The 22,752-nt window shown below is 31.2% G+C and overlaps 2 protein-coding genes across 6 annotated transcripts; both read right to left on the bottom strand.

Moving 5' to 3' along the window:
- Nucleotides 1-1,930: 1,930 nt before the first annotated feature.
- Hrd3 (HMG-coA reductase degradation 3) lies at nt 1,931-15,668 on the bottom strand. Of its 4 annotated transcripts, none has more exons than XM_088233778.1 (14): nt 15,390-15,668; nt 14,673-14,945; nt 13,241-13,368; nt 12,062-12,146; nt 11,766-11,989; nt 10,844-11,039; nt 10,215-10,369; nt 8,456-8,581; nt 6,546-6,774; nt 5,295-5,443; nt 4,865-5,027; nt 4,609-4,777; nt 2,952-3,156; nt 1,931-2,451 (listed from the first exon to the last, which is right to left on the bottom strand). In XM_088233778.1, the coding sequence occupies exons 2-14, from the start codon at nt 14,938-14,940 to the stop codon at nt 2,317-2,319; spliced, it is 2,232 nt and encodes a 743-aa protein (XP_088089904.1). In that variant the 5' UTR covers nt 14,941-14,945; nt 15,390-15,668; the 3' UTR covers nt 1,931-2,316. The 4 variants fall into 4 exon arrangements, with proteins under 4 accessions (XP_088089904.1, XP_088089902.1, XP_088089905.1 ...); XM_088233776.1 differs by having other exon boundaries at nt 13,241-13,380; nt 15,390-15,654; XM_088233779.1 differs by lacking the exon at nt 15,390-15,668 and adding an exon at nt 15,215-15,371.
- A 2,026-nt stretch (nt 15,669-17,694) lies between these two features.
- Nucleotides 17,695-21,224, bottom strand: Blos3 (Biogenesis of lysosome-related organelles complex 1, subunit 3). 2 transcript variants are annotated; one of them, XM_088233814.1, is made up of 5 exons: nt 21,045-21,224; nt 20,310-20,382; nt 20,128-20,223; nt 19,171-19,280; nt 17,695-17,853 (listed from the first exon to the last, which is right to left on the bottom strand). In XM_088233814.1, the coding sequence occupies exons 1-5, from the start codon at nt 21,126-21,128 to the stop codon at nt 17,716-17,718; spliced, it is 501 nt and encodes a 166-aa protein (XP_088089940.1). In that variant the 5' UTR covers nt 21,129-21,224; the 3' UTR covers nt 17,695-17,715. The 2 variants fall into 2 exon arrangements, with proteins under 2 accessions (XP_088089940.1, XP_088089941.1); XM_088233815.1 differs by lacking the exon at nt 21,045-21,224 and adding an exon at nt 20,709-20,983.
- Nucleotides 21,225-22,752: the final 1,528 nt, after the last annotated feature.

Below are 22,752 nucleotides of genomic sequence, written 5' to 3'. Positions count from 1 at the left end.
TTTTATCGAGCTTAGGTGCAGTTGCACTAAAAATAATTGTTGCGTCTTTGTCAAAATGGACAAAATGGGTTGCATAAAAGAAGATAGGTAAAACAACTTAATTTGGCAACTTTTACAAAACCACAACCATTATTTAACGTTTTTGGTGCAACTGACCCTAAGTTACTTGCGATAACGTACTGAAAAATATAAGAAGATCAACTAAGAAAATGTGAAGTGTGACCCAAACATTTATATATTTTAACCATTTTGTATAAAAAAGAACTGCACAAACATGTGAAATTGCGTATATTTAGAAATTGTAAAACATACAGTTCACCAATGAAGAGTAGAAAACAGTAAAAAAAATATGTATAAAAAAACAGAATTACATCTGATTTTTATGCTGGTAACACCAAATTACGAGGGGGATATTTCAATAATAATGTACTTTAACTCTCAAAAGACTGTGCTAAAAAAATCCCTCTGGAGACAGTGTGTGTTACATTAAGCAAAGTATGACATATTAAAAAATATATGTACTAAACAAAAATTTAACACATACATATACAGTTTAACAATCGATTTTCCACAATTTGTAAAAAAAACGTATAGATTAGGCCTGTTATAGCAAAATACGACTTAATTATTTAAAAAAATAAGAGATACATCAAGTCTTGTAGACTCATGTGACATCACACAAGGGTTAAAGTATGTATCTACTCTTTTTTGACAGACTGTACTTGTATAATTAAATAGTTAAAAACCAATAATTTTTAATAGAACCTTGATTTTATCCTTGTGGACCTTATGTTTTATTGTTTAATTAATATATTTATGATTCTTTCCGAAAAAACCCTATTTTCATACGGTTATAAGCAGACAACTGCTTCTTTGCTAATCTACTGTTACGAACAGTGATTACGCGATATAAAATTTATTATATTTATATAAGTTTAGTAATTAATGTACATATTGCTTAACACTTTATTACAATGGGCCCATGTGTAAATAACAACTAAACAATATAAAGAACTTCTATTATATATTATAATAAACTCTCAGAATAATAAAATAAAAATTTCATAAATAGATAAAACGTTCTCTGCTCAAGAATCTATTGAGTGATTTAAAGGGGAATGAATGACTCCAAGCAAAATGATAAGAGACAATCCGCCTATCTCTCTTGACATTTTGAATCTAATTTAAGATATTAAAAGTGGTTCATACATACAAGTTTTGTATGCTGCCAGCAGTGAATGTGAAAATGTAATAAAAACTTAATAAATAATATTTATTTATTACAAACATAAACTCGCGGGGTAATTAGGTAACTTCATAATCAGCATCGAGTTAACCACAAAAAAAACAGTTTTGTATCGTCCTCTATGAATTCTACAAATAAACAAATCGTGCATTCAAATTATCGTAATATTATTTAGACTTATATATTTGTACCATTCACGGAGGAAGATATAAAGATGTGTTATAATGGTCAACTCAAAAATCCTGATTTCGAAGTTAGGTACCTATAGTCCTTAAAATAAAGCTTGATTAAAATGACAGCTGTCAAACTAATGTCACTAGTGATGGGAAATTATTGATCACTGATCATGTACCGATCAAATCGATTTTATCAGTTTTTTCATGCAAACATGAGACTCTGTTTACGAAAATTGATATAAAAACGCAAAAAAGCCTATTATAGTGTCTTTAAGACAATTATTTACTAAAAAATAAGACATTTGATACTTTTTTTCAGGAATAACAACAAATAAATTATTTTTTATTTAATCAATTTACGTTGATCAAATTGTCTCATCTCTAACATTTTTGCAAAATGACGTAATCATGTAAGAACGTCGTCAATAATTAGGTTTATTTTAGTTTTTTTAAAGTTTTAAAGCTGATTTTATATAATTATGTTGATTTATATGTTAAGCATATGTTATTTTGATTTATATGTCAAGCATTGTATTAAAAAAATTAATTAACATGCCAGATACTAATGATTTTTCATGTGTCAATAAAAATCACTCCTTAGACGTTACTACAAAGTTATGTCTTCCTTTTTGCTGACAACTGTCATTCTATCAACTATATTTTAAAGACTATAGTTAAAGTAATTACCCCATGAACTGATTCCTAAAAAGATATAGATGGATTTAGGGTGAGTGCTCTTTAATAAACAAAAAAATAATTTTTAATTAATTGAACGCCACATACATTTTTGTGGGGTTGATTATTATTTTGTTCCACGGTATATTTTCATTATATTTTGTGAACAAAATCTAAAATCAATAACTTTATGATCCCATAGCCCTTGATTTCGATTTCTCAATTTCCTTGGGGTCCTCTAGGTCTCCGGAAGTACACAATAACACCAAGAATACCTGTTAAGGCCGTGATCAAGTATATATCCCAGTTAGATATAAAGGATTCATCTACTGTGAAAAGAAGGGATATTGGACTCTGAAATAAAATAAACATAAAAAATATTTTATTTTATTTACAGCTAAATAATATTACAATTTCAATGGAATATTTGTACTTTTAATAAGATTTTAATCGCAGACAAACCTGTGACATGCATGATTTAAAAGAAGACACTTCGAAACAAAATATTTGTCACAGAAAAACGAGTTGCACGAGTGACGACATTTAAGATTATAATTAAAATTAAACTCATGGCCTATTTGTTCAGATTTTTTTAGCTTCATTGATAAGCTAACAAAAATTATAAATATGATTTTAAAAGTGCATTGAATTTAGTTGGTAACATGTAACTGACATGAAATTAGAGTTGATCTATTTCCTGTGAAAAGATACAAGCTCACACAATGACGGATTAAAGGTACTACATATTATATAAATAGCTATGCCCGATTCATTGAACTCGGTATTCAGCAATGAGTTCTGCAAAATTCTAGTCAATCACACAGGTATTAAAAACAAAATAAATAAATACAAACCTCGTGCAAATACTCTAGATTGAAAACAACAAAGAGTTTCAGGAGAGCCAGGGCTACCGGAACCTTGGCGTCGGTGCTAGTCTCTGCAGCCAGATCATAGCACCGCTTGGCCAAGTGAACGTCTCTTCTCATCCCCAAACCTTGCTCGTGCATGTAGCCGAGATTGAACATGGCTTGTGCATTCTGTTGCTGATCTGATGCCAGCCTGAAATATTTTTCAATGTATTAAAAATTTAAATATTAAATAGTGAAATAAATACAATGGAACCTCTTTATTTTCAGCTCCCATATAATATATGTAACGTAATATTCAATAATCATCACATTTTGATGCGAAATTTTTGCCCCATTTTATTTTGTTTTTTTTATTATCATTTATTTATGACAAAATACATAGTTTTACTTTACATATTACATTTCTTATTTGTAAAAAATATTTCCGATCAGCAAAAGTGCTGGTATGAGAGAATATAATATATTATAACACTATTTATTTATATGCCCTATGGGCTTTTACATTTATTAGTAATACATTAAATTGCAGCAGTGTAACATAAGTATATAAATTAAGTTAAAAGTGAGAATAATATAAGAAATTTGAAAAGAAACCATAATAAGTTAATATAAGGAAATGTACCCACATGGGTATATGGGTATACAGTAAGATATTAAATATATTTTTTACATATATAATTATACACACATACATCAACAGGATATGCATACATACACACATAAAATATGCATAAAAGTTAATAAAATAACATCACATATCACTCGTCACATGGGCTGTAAGAACAGTTTTTTAAGACGTATATCTTTAAAGCCATTAGAAAGTGAATTGTAGAACATTATCAATGTATACATAAAATTGTTTCTTTTTCTGTTAGTCTTAGGCTGTTAAATTATTTGACACTCTTGTGTTTTTTGTTTGTATATTGTAGTTCAAATTTAATTTAATATCTGTATTTTTTAAATTTATATATTGGTTGGTATTTTTCGTATTCATCGTCACTTTCACCGCCGGCACTGGCGCTGCAATTGCACGCCAACCAGCCAAACACATAAGGTAGCTGTAGAGTTAGTCTGCTTTTGATTAATGACAAATATAGAAGTTCCACTGTATACTGTTTTAACTAAAAAACTGATTGTAAACATACTGGAATTAACAGGTAACAGAATACGTGGTTTTGAAATTGTATCGCATCGAAGTTTCTAGGTTTAGTGAGTAACTAAATATTATAATGAATCAACGCTGTTATACAGCAAAAGATAAAAAAAAATGATAATGATGATAAATCTTGACCATTTTTGTAACCCCATTTTTGTTAGTAATCAATTCAAGGATGCTGTACATTATTTTGAAATTAGATTAAATATAACTGTAGATTATTTTTACACGATAATTTATAGTTAGTAAAGATACAAGCCATGTTATACAAGTTATAAAGATAACAAAAACATAAAAGGATACGATTTCAGAAACAAATTAACAAATTTTTGAAAGGAAGACATTCTGCTGTGCTGAATAAAATTAAAATAAATAAATAATAATACTAAATCTCTAAAATGATGAATTTGTCTACAGTTGGTGTCGGTGAATTTGTGTACAGTTGGACTATGAAAATATAAATATATATGTATCTTGATAACAAACCTGTAATGACTAGCTGCCGTTTCATAGTCCACGGGAGTTCCCAAACCATAATAATGATAATCTCCAAGTTTGACTTGTGCCGATGAGTACCCTTGAGCAGCTGCTCTGCCCCAGAAAGTTAAAGCTCTCACATACTCTTCAGTGGTACTTTCGAATAATTTTACTTCACCTATAAAAAAACAAATTACTCATAGAAAATTATAATAATGTGATATTAAATATAAGATATTGAAAATGTGTGTAGTAATTACGATACCTCTATCCAAAAGGAACGCTGCATTGCTCTGAGCAACTTCATATCCGAGCTGCCCAAGTATAGCGTATTGAACAAACGATCTGTCTGGATACATTTTATAATCATTATATGCCAACATCAATTGCTCTCCCCATTTGCCTCTTTCCGCTACATTTTTGAACAACTGAAAAAAGAAACACTAACATCAAGTTTTTTTTTCTTAAATATTTGTGCTTATATTTATTTTTGACATGGAATGCAGTTTGGCCTCTATCTTGTAAAACAAAGTGATCTTAACCAATATAAAAAGGTGATAAGCGCCACACTGTTTATGAGTGATGTTTTGACGGAAAACATGGTATTTGACAGAATATATATTGTTCACAAATAATATATTTATTATTGGATGAGAAAAACAAGGCTGGGGTAAATACAAGGTATTTAAACTTACTTCCACTGCTGTAGGACAAGACGCCAGCATGCCCATACCTTGAGCGTGCATTTGTCCTAAGTGATAAAATGCGAGAACATGACCAGACTGCGTGGCGAGTGAAAAATATTTATTGGCGAGCTTAAAGTCACGCCGCACACCAATACCACCTGTAAAATAATAAATACAATTTAAATTTAATCCTATAATTCAAACCAATAACTAACTTAATTATATGAAGCTATCTTCTCCTACTTGAGAGGGAAAAAACTCCATTCGATCTATATTTACATGCATTCTTCACATTGTTTAACAATTTCTTTAACCTTAAAATACCACAAATAACATAACATAGTAAATAAAAACGAAAGTGCAATCATTGTTCCTCACCAAGCAAGGGTGCACCCATGCGCTTGGTGAGGGATTTTTTTGTTAATATTATATAAATATCCCTTTCCCCATTGAAAACTAGTATTGATTTCATTAATTTATTTACAAATATGGCTAATTTTGTATCTATTTTGTTTCACTATTTTATTTTCTATTGAATACATTTTAAAACTGATATATGTAGTATAAATAACACCCTTTATTTTATTGGTTGATTAGAAGAAATTTTCAATAAACCCTCATCTCAACATATTAGTTGTTAACATAAGTTGTGTCTGTTTTGTTCCAAACGAAGAGAACAAGAGGACAGAACAAAAAAAATACAACAAATTAGAAAATAATTCATAGCATCTTCACCGTACACTGCGCAAATATTGCAAGCAGCACTGGCAGCTTTCAGAACGTGAACAGAAGGAGGTGTCAAAAATTTTCACTTTCGTCTACTTGACATTCCATTTTGAAGGCTTGTAATAAAATAAAATAATACATGTAACGTAAAAGCAAACACAGTATCTTGTAGAGCAGAAAATTTTCTTTCGAATGCCCTATACTTTTTACCTAATTACGGTACTCATTTTTAAATTTGGAAAAAAACAGACACAACTTATGTTGTTATGTTAACACCTAATATATTATGTACAAGAAGTTAAACAAATAAAATGTCTTAAAACTGAAAGTAAACATTAATGCATCGTCTCATATGTGTCCCGCTGATTATTCTGACTTTTAACATTCAAGAATTAGCTGATTATAATCAAGACTTGTCTTTCACACATTTTTTTAACATCTGCATTCATTTACAATAAAAATAGTTTTAGCTGATATTCGATTGTCCATCTGCAACATATCAGTGATTCTAATTGGGGATATTCATCAACTTACCAAAATACATATTGCCAAGTTGCAAGTGTCCCTCCACCCAGCCCTGGTCAGCCGCAAGCTTGAAGTATTTCAGAGCCTGATTGGTGTCCTTTTGGATCCCCCTTCCGTGGAGGTACATGAGCCCGAGGCCCGACTGGCCGACTGGATTGTTCAACTCGGCAGCCTTGCGGAAGTATCGCAAGGCGGTCTCATTACTGGCCTCTACAGAGTCGCTGCCTTCCAAATAGATCTGAAATAACATTCTTAATTCAAGATTTTTTTTAAAATTAAATATTAAGTACTATACATAGAAATAAGATATGGCATAATATATTTATGATATGTATAGAAAGTCATTTTAATTATTGGCAAGTAAATAACCAAAAACATGAGTGTATAATGTGTAATACATATTTACAGGGTGTTCTTTAAAACCTGTCACATCCGAAACCACGATGATCTATAAACAAGAAGGCATATTAGCACATTAAAATAAATTTAAATTTTTAAAATTTTTTAAGAACGAATAAAATTTACAAAAATAAAATATTTAAAAAAATACAAATGGTTGCTTACTTCTGCAAGGGAGAAGCGTGGAAAGGGGAGGGGGATTCTGATACACCGTCAACCACATGGCCACGCTCCCCTCACTTCTCCCCTGCAGAAGTAAGCAACCATTTGATTTTTAAATATTTTATTTTGAAAAAAAAATTGCGTTCTAAATATTTTTTAAATATATATGTCTTCTTGCCCATACTGATCATCGTGGTTTCGGATGTGACAGGGTTTAAAGAACACCCTGTATAATACAATTTCCTATTCATAAGCCGTTGGTTTATACTATTGTTGATTTTGTTTTGTAGATCATTTATTCCTGCTTAAAAAATGTCTACCTCAAAACAAGTTTCACGTAGTTAGGGAGGCATAATGCATTCCAGAGAAACTATCACACTGAAATAATATCATTGTTAGAAATTTGTTGAAATAGAAAAAAAAGGTATTATATTAGATTGAAAAATAGCAGGGGGCCTTTGTGGTGTAGCGGTTAAGATGCTGGAGTCACGCACGGAAGATTCTGTGTTCGATTCTCGGTGGGAATACAAAAATAAAATGTTATTTTTTCAATTCTGGGTGTTCTGTGCTGTAATTCACCACTGTAATTGGGCCTCCTGGCCTGTTGGGGTGCAAAAAACACACTATAAAAAAGATTCTAAACATTTTTTATCAAATAAATGTTTATTTTATTTCATTATAACTGATGACGAAATGTTTCCAACTTAGTAAATGTTTGAATTTATAATAAAAATAGCGTATGCAAACAATTTTATTTAGGACTTAGACTAATAGTTTTTCAGTTTTAGTATGTCTTTTTTAAAATTTTTATTTATTATTTACATACAATATTACATTTTTATTATTTTTTAAAGCATTTAAAAAAAAAAAAAAATTTTACAGGACTCACCAAGCCAATTAATATGGCTTGTCGGTAAAGATCCTTTACAATGATAATACTACATAGTTGTATGATAATAATTATTACTAACTTAAATATAAGGAGCGAAAAAAAGTACATATAATTTATGTTTTCAAAAAATATTTAGAAAAATGTAAAAAAAAGCAAAAAATAAGTAAATGATATCGCAATTATAAGATAAAAAATAAATACAAAACCGGAGTACCAAAATTTAAATCAGAAGTGTGTACATATTTAATAGGCACATGTGTTTTCCCAGTATGTATATTGAACTTTTTTTTTATTATAACTTTTTTGCTTTTTTTACAATATACACAAGAGGTATAACAGAGTATTAAAAAATAAAGAATAATTACATAGCAATGAAATACATATTGACAGTAAAAATAGTTAACAAAAATCCCACAAAGGCATGGCCTGTTCATGGGTATACAAGGAATGTTTACTTGAAGCATACCTTTCCCAAAAACGCCATGGCTTCAGCATTCCCCGCATTAGCTGCTTTAGTGAAGTAGTGCATAGCTTTTTCTATGTCCAGAGGTACTCCGCGACCTCCTTGGTAATGCAACTGAGCTAAACCAACCTAACACACAAATTTAGTTAGTTATGGTTTTAAAATTATAAATTGTCATTATTAATATTATTGATACCTTCAATAGTGACATTCTTGTAAACAAATACATACAATATCTAGAATGCTTTACCAACTGAGTTTCTTATTTTTTTCAAAGCAATTTTGTCATTTTAACATAACAGATATTTTATTTATTTAAGGGTATCACACAGTGCACAGGAATAATAATAATACAATATTTTACAGTAAAAACAGGGCTTATTATTTACTTTTATTATTAAATTGTAAGATATGTGTAAATACATTTAATAAAGTCCAATGAAATCATCACTCAACTTCTAAAATTCGTCTTGTAAAAGGACTACAAATAATTTAATAGTGTGTAAAACTTGTATATTCTTACAGTGTTTCATTAATAAAAAAAATTTATATATTTAAAAAATATCTTCGCTATTGAAATAAGAACTGTTTTTACTCTCTGTGTTTCACAAGTTAGGCCAACGATATGTAAAAGTAGTAATGGTACAGATCTTATATTATTATAAATATGAAAATAAGTGTATACTTGAATGCAGAACACCAATGTCAGTTACACAGTTATATGATGCTATTTCAAATTTTCACGGTGAAAAATGGAAAGTAAATAAAGGAATGTAGATATTTGTGTAATGTCCATTTGGATATTTAAGATGTAAGAGCCTACGTTGCGTAATGGATTAGACACTTGGCTCATACACGAAGGTTCCGGTTCAATTCCTGGTGAGAACACAAAAATTAAATGTGATTTTTCTCAATCCTGGGTGTTTAGTACTGTGATTCACCAATGTTATTGGGCTAGATGTAGTGCAAATACTAATAAAGAGAGTTCAGATTCGGTGTTAACAGCTGACTGTAAAGATTTTTTTTCTACATACGACATGTTTCCATGGATTTTGTTGTTTTATTTGATTTATTTAAAATACAAACAGATGTACAGGTTAAATGATCATAAACAGAAACTATAAAAAATGTATATTTAAAAATAGTAGGGCCTGCCATCCAATAATATGTATTCGCTTAATTATACTAAAATAAAGCGATGACGGTGTAAACTATATAAAGAATAAATATATATACCATAAATTAAAATAAAAAAAATATGGACAAAACAAGGAGGTTTGAAGGAAAAGAAGGAAATTGATGAGGAGTGGTGAAGGATGAATGAACGAAAGTAGGAGTGAAAAAATTGCATTTGATTTGATGAGAAGAAATAATGAGCAAAAAAAAAGACAAAACGTCTATTCTTTGTTATTCTGAATCAAGCCCATTAGTTCTCTTCTGTACCTATTATATGGAGTGTTAAATATATCAAGACTATTAAAATTCTTGTTAAATGTCTCACATATACGAGGAATGGTAGAATATTTCTGATGATTAGTTTTAATGTTACGAATATGGAAAATATCCGACAGTCTAGTTGGTCTGGAGGGGACACGGTAAGCAAGTAGATTAATTAGTTCTGGGGAATCAAATTTATTATTTACAAATTTTTAAAGCAGGATCTGAGCGAAAATATAGTTATAATAATATACTGATCACCTGTTTTTTTTATTTCACCACAATTTTAATTGCTAAATTTCTACAGAAAACCGACGATACATACCTGTGTCTGAATATCACCTTTCTCAGCCATTAGCTGGTAATAATCAATCAAATTATTGTACAGTATTCCTGAACTGAATCCAGAATTCTCATGCTCATCCAAGAGTCGAACCCTTTGTATAGCTGCTCCTCCACTGAAGGTAACTTTGTTAGCAACTATAAAAAGAAAAAAATCATTTGAGAATATTCACTTACAAACAATATCGGATGTGCCTTTTGTGATATAAAGCATCACATTCACATAAAATGCATATATGTGTTTCACCTTCATCATGTTTCATTCTTGAAAGGTGTTGATTCAACCAGCAGTGCCCTGTAAGGGCTCTTGTGTAAACCCTCACTTGATTTTGGCTAAGCTTTATTGGGTCTCCTTAACACCTTGGAGTCATTTCCAATATTCTGATATGAAGGAGAGTCAGTTTCGCCACTTAAGATTATTTAATACATTAAAAATAAGGAAGTCACCCCATTTCGGAGGTGTGCAGAGATAAGTTAATTGGATGAAATATTTTTCCATTTTGGTGACACCCAGGCGCAATGGCGAAGACCCTTGTACCAAGCGTCCAGTTCCAGGTTTGATTTACGAACTAAGCCTGAGGGTTCTGCGTAATAATATAAATTTCAATTCACCTTTGGTAGCTGCTTTCCGATAGAAATCCAATGCTCTATCGCAGTTGATAGGAACGGTGACCCCTGCCCAGTACCTGTAGCCGAGGGCCATCTGCGCCCAAGTGTTGTCTCCTAGAGCACCCATGGTTAGGTGGACCAGAGCGCGGGCTTGAGACACATTTACACCAATCCCTGAGGCATACAGTAATCCCAGACCCTACAAATTACATTGGAATGAATTTAGTTACAGTACACTTTGTACATAACTGATTTTAAAAGAGATTTTTGTCTCTTTTGATAAAGGCTTGTCTAGTGAAAGAGGCGAATAGAAAATAAACAGAAATGCAAGCATAGATAGAATAATAAATAATAATTAGCAATATCTAGCGTGTGGTTCTTTACATCGTTAATGGACTCACTATGAAACATCTCACATACAAATAACTTAACCTTTCCTTTACTGTCCCAAATGTATCCGCGCGTTACGGTGCTGTGTAGTCATTACACATGCAAAAAAGAGAGATTTTAAATTGGAAAAATGTAATATTCATATGCAATTGATTCAATTATTTATAGTTGAAGTCAAAAGTGATAATATTTTTGATCCAATTACTAAAACATCAAAAAACCATTAGCTAATGCTCCTAGTGCGAGCGAAAGAAATCCCTGACGAAAATCGGATAGCTACTAACTGGCACCTGGGAGAAGTACTAGAAACTTTGCTGTTCGCGCATGTGATGCGTGAAATTGTCTTTCTCGCACCCGAATAAACATGTATTATCAAGAGTGAGACGTAAAGAGTGTGTGAGACAATTATAGACACAAGGCCAGATAACCCAGAAAAACTCATTGTATTTATGTCGATCGGGCTACATATTGCATTTTTAAATTTAACAGTGCTTTTAGTGTATATATTTGTTGAAATAAATAATCATTTTTTTACAGTATGGGCATCTGCGTTCCCCTTCTCAGCTAATGATTTGAATATCTCTGTTGCGGAAGTAATATTCTGTTCCAAATAGTTTCCGAAGAGAAGTCCCCAAGCAAGTTTGATCAAAGCTCCCTTATGTCCCATTTCTGCAGCTTCAATGATGAGATTATAGCCTTCTACTTTGTCTCCCCGGCTCTTATTTAAGTGCACCATTCCCTCATTATAAATACGTTCACCTGAAAAAAATACACAATAAGAGATTTTTGTTTTTTTTATAATTATTTTTAGTCTAATGAACATTTTATTACTTTCGATTTCAACTGGAGTCAGTTCTACTACTGGTTCCTCTAATGCAGGAAGGCTTTCGAGAGTTTCTTCTGGATTCTCATCTTCCTGAAAGTAAAGTAATATATAAAAATTGGTAATTATCATCAATTCAAGTAAATTGTACCTATACCAGAAATGCAATAGGCATGAATATTGTTTAGCATGTTCAAGTCAAATGCTACACTGTACAAGCATATCGTTTATGAAATATTACTATGAGAACCGAGTTAATAACATTACATAAATCGTTTTTTTTACTTTACATTTTGGACTAATTGATATTTCATAAATCATTGTAAAGTTTAATAACTGGTAAAGTTGTAAAGTTAATGCATAAAAACTCAATGTGTTATTGTTACTAATAATTGCGTCGAAAATGATATTTTTTAATCACAACAAGAACAGAACACATAGGTTTAATAAAATTCCGATCAAATCATCGACAGAAATTTGAAATGCTGTGTTAACTGTTTAAGGGTAAATAATTTTTATTCAACTCATATTTATTGTTTTTTTGAAAAGTCAATACCTATTTTTGTTGTACAATATTTGTTTTAATTTTTTTTTAAATCAATGTATTTTTAAAAAATTATTTCTATCTCACTTTACAAATTTACACTCTGTCTTGGCATCTTTGATTTTAATTTATTTACTTATAGGTTGTTTATTATACATTATTTGAGACATAAGTCCCAACTCCGTGGGACTAAAGTCCTGCATTGAGTTGGGACGGTTACCAGAAATTCGAAGATGAAACCACCAAGCATGAGGGGGTTAGCCATTACTCCACGGAAAACATTTGCACTTCAAAAATGTTGTAATTAGAGTTATAAATTTGGAATATTACGTACTATTCTACTCTTGTAAATAGGGGTTAGTGCCAAACAAGCTCCTGACGTCACTGCAACCTGTGCAGATCTATTGTAACGGGTCTCCGTAAATTAAATCTCGCCCCCAAGCTTAAGTTTTTTGGAAGAGCCGGGCTGCTGAATGGAGGCCGAGTGCTTTTATATCTATTCTCTTTTTTCTATCTCCTCATCCAAGCCCAAGTCCTTCAAGTAACTATTATAGTAGTTACAATAATTGGGAATATTACATACTATTCCGAAAAAATCCAAAAAAATATGCAGATGGATAAAATAAAAAATCTAAGACCAAACCTCTGGAACGATTCCGTCAAGCTCATGACCAAGATCTGTGAGTGTTTTCATCCATTTTTGCATTTGGAGGGCTGCCAAGTGAGTCGCTCTGTCAGTATATATTTCTAATGTTTCAGAACTCTCTGATTCTGAAAAATCACCTGCACAATTTTAAAATGTAAAAATACGGAACGTACTCAGAAAAAAACATAAAATACTACTACTACCACTACTAATACTACCATCACGCGATTTTCTGTAGTGGTAGGCAGAGAGGATGGACCGCAACACACATATATCCTGAAATACATTCTTAACTTCTTCCACATTCATACATTTTGTCATAGATGCCTTTTGGTTGTCTCCTTTTGACATAACCAGACATGGTATTTTGGTTCATCTGATCATGCGAAGTCTTTCTTGGTTGTGTTTATTCTACGTTACTGTTCAGAATTCATATTCAGGAAATAACAAACTCTTTTTTGTGATTTGTTGTAAAAAAAATAAGTAGGTAATGAATAATTTAATAAGTAATACTGTGATGTTTTCCTGTAAAACAAATCAAAGATCAAGCCAAAGAAGGAATCGTGTGTTAGAAATACCACATTGTAAAACGAGGCTCGCACGGAGACATGCATATTTTATTGGCCCAAAATTTTTTTATTATTTTTTTACTGATAATATTTCATTGATTCCAAACTTTAAAATTTTTCCTTCTTTTAAAAAAACATGCCCTATCCTGGATTCAAACTAAAGATATAAACTCTTTTTTTCTATTATTTATTTTGTTGCCCTTATTAAAGGAAATAAGGAATATTTTAGTGTTTTTTTTTTAATATTTTTTATTTCCTTTTTTAACTACTATAAAAAAAATGCCATATAATCTTTTACATAATATTTTACATTTTCTTTCTTATGTTACACAAAAATTATAACTGTCAATTATTTATTATAGGAGCAAAAATTCATTAACATTTTCTTGTATACCCACGAGCAGGCCATGCCTTTGTGGGATTTTTTGTTTACTATTTTACTATTAATATGTATTCCATTGCTATGTAATTATGCTTTATTTTTTTAATACTCTGTTTTATCACTTATGTTTATTGTAAAAAAACAAAAAAATTTAAATTAAAAAAAATTAAAAAATCATTTGGAATTTTTTCCTTACTTTTCTTAGTATTGTATGTTTTCTTATCGTCTTTTACCTTTAATATGGTTTGGAGTCACAGTAAAAAATATATTTGTAATTAAAGAAATTAGGAGTTACTGCTATTTACCTCATAATAGACGAAAAATTTGGTTTCGACATAGTAATAACTAAATTCCATCATATTTGGAGTAACCGTAGTTTACCTCTCGCATACAGATATTGTAATGTTGCAAGATGTGTTTTGAATTCATTAAATTAATTTACATTATTATTTATTATCAAGCTCTGATTTAGTTCTACCTTTATTTTTGGTTGAATCAGCACTATCTTCTCCTGCTTTGACGATTTTCATCTTTGAAAACAATTCATTCATTCTCTTTTCAACGGATTCTATATCATCAGCCATGTTTGCATCTTCCAGGTTGCTGGCGGAACTTTCTTGCTCATCAGAGTTTGGATCTGTTGGTTTTGACAACTCTTTCTTCAAAGTGCTTAGAGGTCCCGACAACTCTGCCAACGTAAACGTCAGAAGGGCAGAAAATAAAACTGCTGTTATAAGCGACTTCATATTGCCTGAAAAATAGGAAAAGTAATACAGTGAAATAAAAAAAAAACAATTGACTAAATAAAAATAACGAGGATTTCGTATTTATGAGTTATAAGTGAAAAATTCGTTAATTCGACAGGCATTCAAAGCAAAAAGCTGAGACATGCTTATGTGGATATAAAATCAGAATAAAAGGGGGGATAAAATCATAATTTAGCAGAACATACTCAATTTTAGTAATCACACTCATATAAAACAGGTACAACGATCTTATTTTAAATTTTGGAATAGGTACCTATACAAATTCGTGTGTAAAAATGATTTAATTTTCAAATTAACTTTAATGAAATGCAGTCTTATATTATACAAATAAATATCAATAAAATAAATTATTGAATCACTTTAATGTTCAACTTTGACAAAAGGCGTGTAAATTTACCCTAATGTTTGATAAAAATAAGAATACTTACGTGTCTTCCAAAACGTCACTTGACAAAAATGCGGCAAATATATCAATTATTTAAATAATTTGTTTCCTAACCACCATATTAAATTCAATAAGTATTTTGAGCACAAGTTACATGGCTGTTCGCGTCTAACAAACTTGAGGTAACACTTTTGACCCGTAAATATGAATATGTATTGCAATGCAAAACAATTCCAATCTACCTAGTCCCTTTATTTTGACAACTCAATTTATTTTGTCCGTCGTCGGGTTTAAGGTTATCCAAAGATAAAAGTTACAAGATAATGTTTTACGGGGTGCTGCCTTTATTATGAAAAAAAACAAATATCTACGGTAATAAAATGTTTAATATATATTTTTTTATTTTTCATTTTCATATTTTTCAAAATATTTGTTACCTGCGAAAAATAAGTATTAGAAAAAAATAAAGATATTTATTTATTTATTTGACGGACTTATGCAGTCCATTCTAACGATGGTAAATACAATTTCTTATAATAAATTTGGCAGTATCCTCCAAGACATTCACGAGACGGGGCTGGAGGCGGTGGCCCTGCGATGGACTGGCAGGAGTCACAGCTCTAGGCTTCAGACGCAACCCATATATGAATAAAAAGGGCACTCGAACCAAAGCCACACGAAAACTAAAATTAATATTAACATAATATAACATTAAAATCAATGACGTTACAAGCGCGTAGTAGATGGTATTTCAATTCATGGGTAAATTACTATTGCCTTCCCTTTTTCATGCTTCGGTGTGATAAGACTTGGGGCTACGAATAAAAATGCCGTCATGTGTGATGAGAATAGATTTATCTTATCTTTAGTAAATAATACAATGCAGTAAAGATTTTATTGCTTTTAAAATAATAATACAGCGAATTGAAATCACATTAAAAACTTGCTGGAACATGTCCAGCAAAGTTACTTGTACAATTAAGTTACAATTAAAAGTCTACTTTATTTTTTTTTCCTGATAACGATTTTTATATTTGGAAATCCGGATGACTGGAGTTCGGATAAACGGAGTTCTACTGTACCTAGATAACTATCACAATAATATCAGTATTGTTCACTTAATCCACCCACACAGAGAATTATATGAATAAACTTGTTATTTGTCAGATAATTTTAATTCAATGTAGTGGATCCCTAGCCATTGTGGTATTCCCGGTAACGAGAGGGTGGACGAGTTGGCAAAGGAGGCGGTCGATTCCGGGGATCCTGCCAATTGTAATTTCCTACCACTAGGTGACCTCCTCGTTATGACAAAGGAGAAGCAAATTCGCATATGACAAGAATATTAGGTAGCCTCCTCCTAAGCCAAGGAAAGACACCTTTTCCAATTGAAACCAAATGTAACAGAAAAGCCTTGGTTCTCCAAAGTGATTCTGAACAAATTTAAGACATCTTCTATATGCAGAATGCGCATTGGACATTGTTGTAATAGTTCTCATTTGTTTAGAATCCATGTCCGGGACTCTGCCATGTGTGAATGTCAGCTCGAGGAGGAAGATCTAAATCATGTTTTCTTTGGATGCCCCATAAATTATTGTAATCCTGAGTTCCTATCTGACCTCTCCAAAACCAGTGTCCCATTCCCTACTAATATTTTAACTCTCTTGTCCCCACCCAATAAACATATGTTTAAAATTTTAAGTAAATATGTAGTTATAAATGGTTTTAAGTTGTAAATACGTTATATATTATGTAAAGTGTATGTAATATTCAATACTAACACACTAACTTGTATGTATAGTACTAACACATGTGTAAATATTTAAATAAGTCAATCTCAAACTTGACACTAGCTAGAACCTAGAACACCCCAGTTAGGGGTGAAAAAAGCCCAAAAAAAAACTAAGAAGAATTCCAGATGCTATATCTATTTAATTATACATCTATGAATAAAATAATGTTTTTTCATTTCAACATAAACTATTGTTAGATACAATATTCAAGTTTCTTAGTTAAAATTCTTGGTGGAAGTTTATTAACTAATGCTATCACCCACTAATTTGGAATTACCGGTGAATGGTTCATCGCTTCCGCGACATTTTTAGGACCCAGGCATGGAAATTTAAATAACAACCAGTGTTTTTTTTACTTGTTAAATATATTTTAAATTAACAATATTGCTTTGAATAAAGTTAGAGAAACAGTTATGTTTAGACACATTTTAATCCCTCTCTGCTCGTCAACAATTTACTGCAAAATTACACTAAAAAAAATCATTATCAAACTTTTTTGCAACAATTACAGTTTCCTGTAATATTCTAATATATTATATAATTAAAACACCAGAATTATCATAATAAACTTTATTCCTAAACATTTTTTTGTGTTAAAGATATATTGATGTTTGGAATGTACGAAATGGGTGTCGCAGAAGACAACTTGCTTGCTAAAATTGAGCTGTTTGTAGAAAGCGATTTAATACTGGAACTGGCACGCTGGATTCTCATCTGCAAGCATATAGTAAAATCTTTATTTTATTATTTTTAATACTACATAATAATCAAAATCCAAATTGATGAAACCAAAAAAACATAAACAAAAAGTACATTGGATGTATGAACACGCTTCAGCTTCAAGCTGCAAGTGCACTATCTTTCAGTACCGCTTCCCTAATGCAGTTTTATTATTATAAAAAATCTATAATTGTATGCCAAGATTGCCGCATGTGGCATTTTATCCTATGCGCTCACCCCAAAAGGAAATGGCATGATAGTAGTATTTGTAGTAAATGTATAGATACAAAAGGAGCTGGCTTTCGACTAACCGCATAGTACATATGAGCATGTGATGCCGTAAACTAGAGGAGAGTTTGCTTATTTATTTATGCTTTGAGCATTAAGTTAGTTCATAACATCTGAAGAGTTGATAAAAACTTTTAATAAGATTATATTGAATATCAAAATTTATCAAGAACACTTTTTTTTCAAATTGGTTTTAAATGTTTAAGGCCTTTCAATTTCTATTATTTCTTTAGATAACTCATTGTAAAATTTCAAACCCTTGTAAAATGAGTTTTGAAATTAGGTTTTTCTCCTAGTTGGTAATCTTTTTTCTATTTTTTTTATCTCTTGTTTTGTATGGCAATATTGGTTAAATTTGATTATATGTTTTTTAAAATTATTTAACCCCTTAAATATTTCTGTACCTCAGAGGCAGACGGATGCAAATCCTAACGTCAAATATTCAAAAAGAGCCTAAAGAATCTACTTTACCTAAGTGATTTCTAATAATTTATAGCATTAATTTGTATTTTCAGTATCTCAATACATTGGTTCTTTCATTGTAAGACTTACATTTCTTCAAAATCAATGGACATGATCATAAACTGGATATGAAATAGAAATGTCATTTCATCAAATTCTGGATTTGCATCAATCTGCCTCTGAGGTACAGATTTGATGAATGGAAATTGCAAAATTACATTTTATTTGGTGCTTTACTGTGAGAAAGCTAATTTCTTGGTGGCCAGCTGCAGACAAGTGCATACAATTTTTATATATTAAACAATATGCGGTAGGCCATGTGACCAGTGGTCAGCCTTCAACTGGGCAGCAGGGCTGTGTGTGTATAGGCGCTCATATCTTACATCTACGAAATGTTAATTTAATTTTTATCCATAAAAGTAAAAACAGTAAACATATTTTTAAAATTCCCTCAGGTTATGCAAACAATTTTCAGCTAATGGAAATATGGAAGTAGTGACACTCGGGAATGTGCTGTGTAGTTATTTATTTCTTAACAATTAAAGTAAAAGCCTCAGTTACCTGTGATTTGATCAATTCGTGTTCCGCAGAAGATAGTTTGCTTAAGGAATCTTCAACAGTTGTTCTCAATAGTCCCAGCATATTATTATGGAGAGATGTGTTGCATTCACCTACAATATATATATTTATTATTCTCATCATACAGAGAATGGAAAAATTTATTAACTTTTAAATTTACTAACAATATTTTGAGTAATTAATTATAGGGAAAAGCAGGCCATAGACTGTTACATGCGACCTAATAACTATACTAATATTTAATTGTATAGCACTAAATATAGGAAACTAATTTCTAATAACATAAAATCTCTTAAACGTAGGAAAAAAATAGTGTTACACATTTGATCATACATTTTGTGTCTTCATCAATTACCATTTCTGATTCGTTTAAAAATAATTATCACTTATTTTTATTTGAGGTTCATAAATTAAATTTGATAACCAAACTTCTAATGAAATATTTTTAGTGATACATTTTTTTTTACACCACAGCAGGCCAGGGCCCGTATTACAATGGGAAGTTAACATTTATCGTCATTTTTATTTGCAAAGTAAAATTAAATTTTTTGCTTGAAAATTAGATTTTTTTTTTAAACATGTTAAATTACAGGTTATCGGTGAAGATATTTTCAATTTTCTTACACATTTTGGTAGATGAATCTCGATTTATTTTTTACCGTCTCGATATGTATCGATGAAGATAGCGTTTATACTCGCGGCCCAGGAGGACCAATATTACAGTGGTGAATTACAGCACAAAAAACACAGGCTTGAGAAAAATCACATGTATCGCATTTTGAGGTTGAACCATCAGTGGGTGTATCAAATGTCTTAGACCACGGAAGCTGCCAAGTTATTAAAATTTAAGTGGCAGTTGAGGAGTTGAACTCATTTATTTTATAAACATTTTAAATTTATAATTTTGAGTAGAAATAAACTTTATCATTGTTCACATACTTAGCTTTTTTATCAACAACGAATCATTAATCTTTTTTTGACGAATTGCTATTTCCTTTGATTTGTCCTCTAAAACAGTCGCATCTTGCTTTTGATCTGTGATATAAAATTGAACATTAGTAAAAAGACTTCTCCGCAGAAATACTCATCCTAATAACAAATTTTAAATAGATAGTTAGAACCTTCATCAGATTCTGAAGCTTCACCAGATATAAGTATTCCATGTGGCACAGATGTTTTTGTCCGACTCTCCAACTGAAAATTTGGAAAAAAAGTTATTTCATATCTAAAGGAGTCCAGTCCTGTGCATTGCTCTATGCACTTTTAGGTATGAATAAGAGATAAATAGTGATTAGAGATATGGCACTATTGAGAATAATTCGATAGTGCCATATCTCTAATCAGCTCCATAAATGGTTGTTATCCTGATTTCCTATCCGACCTCTCTGATATTAATATCCCATTCCCTATTCATATTCTATGATTCTATGATTATATTAAATACTAACTCATTACTTTGTATATATTATATTACTAACACATGTGTAAATATGTTAAAAAAAAAAAAACTCGACACTGACCAGAACACCCGAGTTGAGAGGTGAAAAGGTCACGAAAAAACGAAGAAGAAGAAGAGAATAATTCATTATAAATATATGTTTCTGTCGTATTTCAAGAATTATTTCCCTCGATAATTTTTGAAAAGTGCCAATAAACTCCAAGCGGTTGACACGTTCTATGATAAATCAAATAAATGTCCCCATTAGTGTTGGTTATCACTTAGACGAGTCAAAAGTAGAAGTAATCGTGAATCATCATGAGACAGATTGACAGATGCTGCGCGAGAACGAGCACTGTACTTTGGTTAACTTGCCTATCTCTTCGAGATCTTTGTTAGTAAATAATAAATAACTCACGCGTGGAGATTTCTCAGAAGACGTTTCGTTTTCGCTGTCGGATTCTGAAGCCTCACCCTGCACTTTTGAAATAACCCTTTCCATATTCTAAATTCTAACTTCTAATTCTAACCTCAAATAATCGACATGACAGATGACAGCGAAGTCACAACGACAACAAACACAGACTAACGACACGCAAAGATAAATAAAAAGTAACTAGGGACGTGCCAGCTACACCCTTCGAATCTAAGTGGCGTTAGTTGGTGCTAGGCCGAAATATTATAAGTTTATTTCATGAATCGGATTGTTTCCGTAACTAGTGCCCGAGGTTGAAATTCCACTCTACTACAACTTGATTCCCATTTTCCAATAGTGAGTTATTTACGACTCGTGGAAAACGGCCCCCGAAATTAAAATATCTCGGCAAATCATGAGAACGAAATAATTTTTTTTCAGTAAAAATATGAATACGTGTGTTTTGGTGTTTCGTTACATAAGTAAAATAAGCTTATTATTTTTAATCCATATGTTAAATACATTTTAACATTAATTGTTATTACTTATTCCTAAAAAACAGAAGGCTATTTTTTTTGGCATCACAACAGACCGGGAGGCTTGAACACAGTACCTAATGAAAACGTTTAGGCTTGAGCACAGTGACTTTTCTTTAATCCTACTGGGAATCAAATCTGGGACAAATCAAATGTGTGAGGCAAGCGTCTTAGCCATTAGATCACTAGAGCCGTCATTTATTAAATTTGATAACACAATATCATCTTCATATCAAAAATATATTAAAATATTTGTTTTTAATTTTAGTCTTGAAATTTGAAACTTGGTCTCATCATATCGTTCGGGATATTTCTTAACTTTCAAACCACGAATATTGTTAGTTTTCCTTTTCTCATTTAATCGTTAAAAACTTTGGAAAAAAAATATTACAGAAAATTTTCCAACGTAATACATTCATATAAAGGTTTTAGCTTTTTTTACTTCACAGAAGTCAACAGATAGAAAAATTCAGAAAATGTGGATGTTTAAACATAGACAGAATTATGAATGTTGCACAGAGTGTAAAGCCGCCGCTCAAATTGGACATTGACAGGTCATAGGTTTTGTAAATGACCAAACTTTCAGATGTCCATATCAAAATGTTTTCCCAATCTATTTTTGTTTTTTTGTATCACAACAGACCAGAAGACCCAATTACAGTGGCAAATTACAGTACAGAACACCCAGACTTGAGAAAAAATCAAAAACATTTTCACCGTGGGAATCGAATCCGGAGCTTTCAATTTGTGAGTCAAGCGAAGACGCTCAAGAGACCACTACACCACAGAGGCCAACATATTGCAATAAATTTATATGGAAAAGTTTTATAAAATTATTCAGGGGAATGGAATTACAAAGGTCAGTGACTGCACACTCAACATATGTCTAACAATCACTCAGGATGGATATGGTGAAAAGGCCATTAAAAGCGAAGAAAAAGAAAAAGGATGGATGAACGAAAAACTTAGTGCATGGTTTGAGGTTCATAGTCAACTTCGCACATGGCAAGAATATTGGATAGCCTCCTCCCAAGCCAAGGGTAAACATCTTTTCCAACTGAAACCAAATGTAACAAAAAAGCCTTGGTTTTCCAAAGTGATTCTGAACAAGTTTGAGACATCCTCCTTATGCAGAATGCGCATTGGGCAATGCTGCAATGGTTCTCACCTCTTCA

The sequence above is a fragment of the Micrasema longulum genome, unplaced genomic scaffold (assembly GCF_059751315.1).
Source record: "Micrasema longulum isolate JH-2025_06_02 unplaced genomic scaffold, ASM5975131v1 h1tg001149l, whole genome shotgun sequence".
NCBI classification, from domain to species: Eukaryota; Metazoa; Arthropoda; class Insecta; order Trichoptera; family Brachycentridae; genus Micrasema; species Micrasema longulum.
The sequence above is the reverse complement of the archived record's forward strand: the minus strand, read 5'-3'. Positions and strand labels throughout refer to the sequence as shown.

Coding starts and splice junctions, on each gene's coding strand:
- Blos3 (XM_088233814.1), bottom strand. CDS start 21,128: ATGGAAAGGGTTATTTCAAAAGTGCAGGGTGAGGCTTCAGAATCCGAC. Junction 20,224..20,309: donor AGCTTCAGAATCTGATGAAG/GTTCTAACTATC, acceptor TTTATATCACAG/ATCAAAAGCAAGATGCGACT. Junction 17,854..19,170: donor ACGAATTGATCAAATCACAG/GTAACTGAGGCT, acceptor ATATGCTTGCAG/ATGAGAATCCAGCGTGCCAG.
- Hrd3 (XM_088233776.1), bottom strand. CDS start 14,940: ATGAAGTCGCTTATAACAGCAGTTTTATTTTCTGCCCTTCTGACGTTT. Junction 13,381..14,672: donor TGATTCAACCAAAAATAAAG/GTAGAACTAAAT, acceptor AAAATTGTGCAG/GTGATTTTTCAGAATCAGAG. Junction 4,778..4,864: donor AGCGTTCCTTTTGGATAGAG/GTATCGTAATTA, acceptor GTTTTTTTATAG/GTGAAGTAAAATTATTCGAA.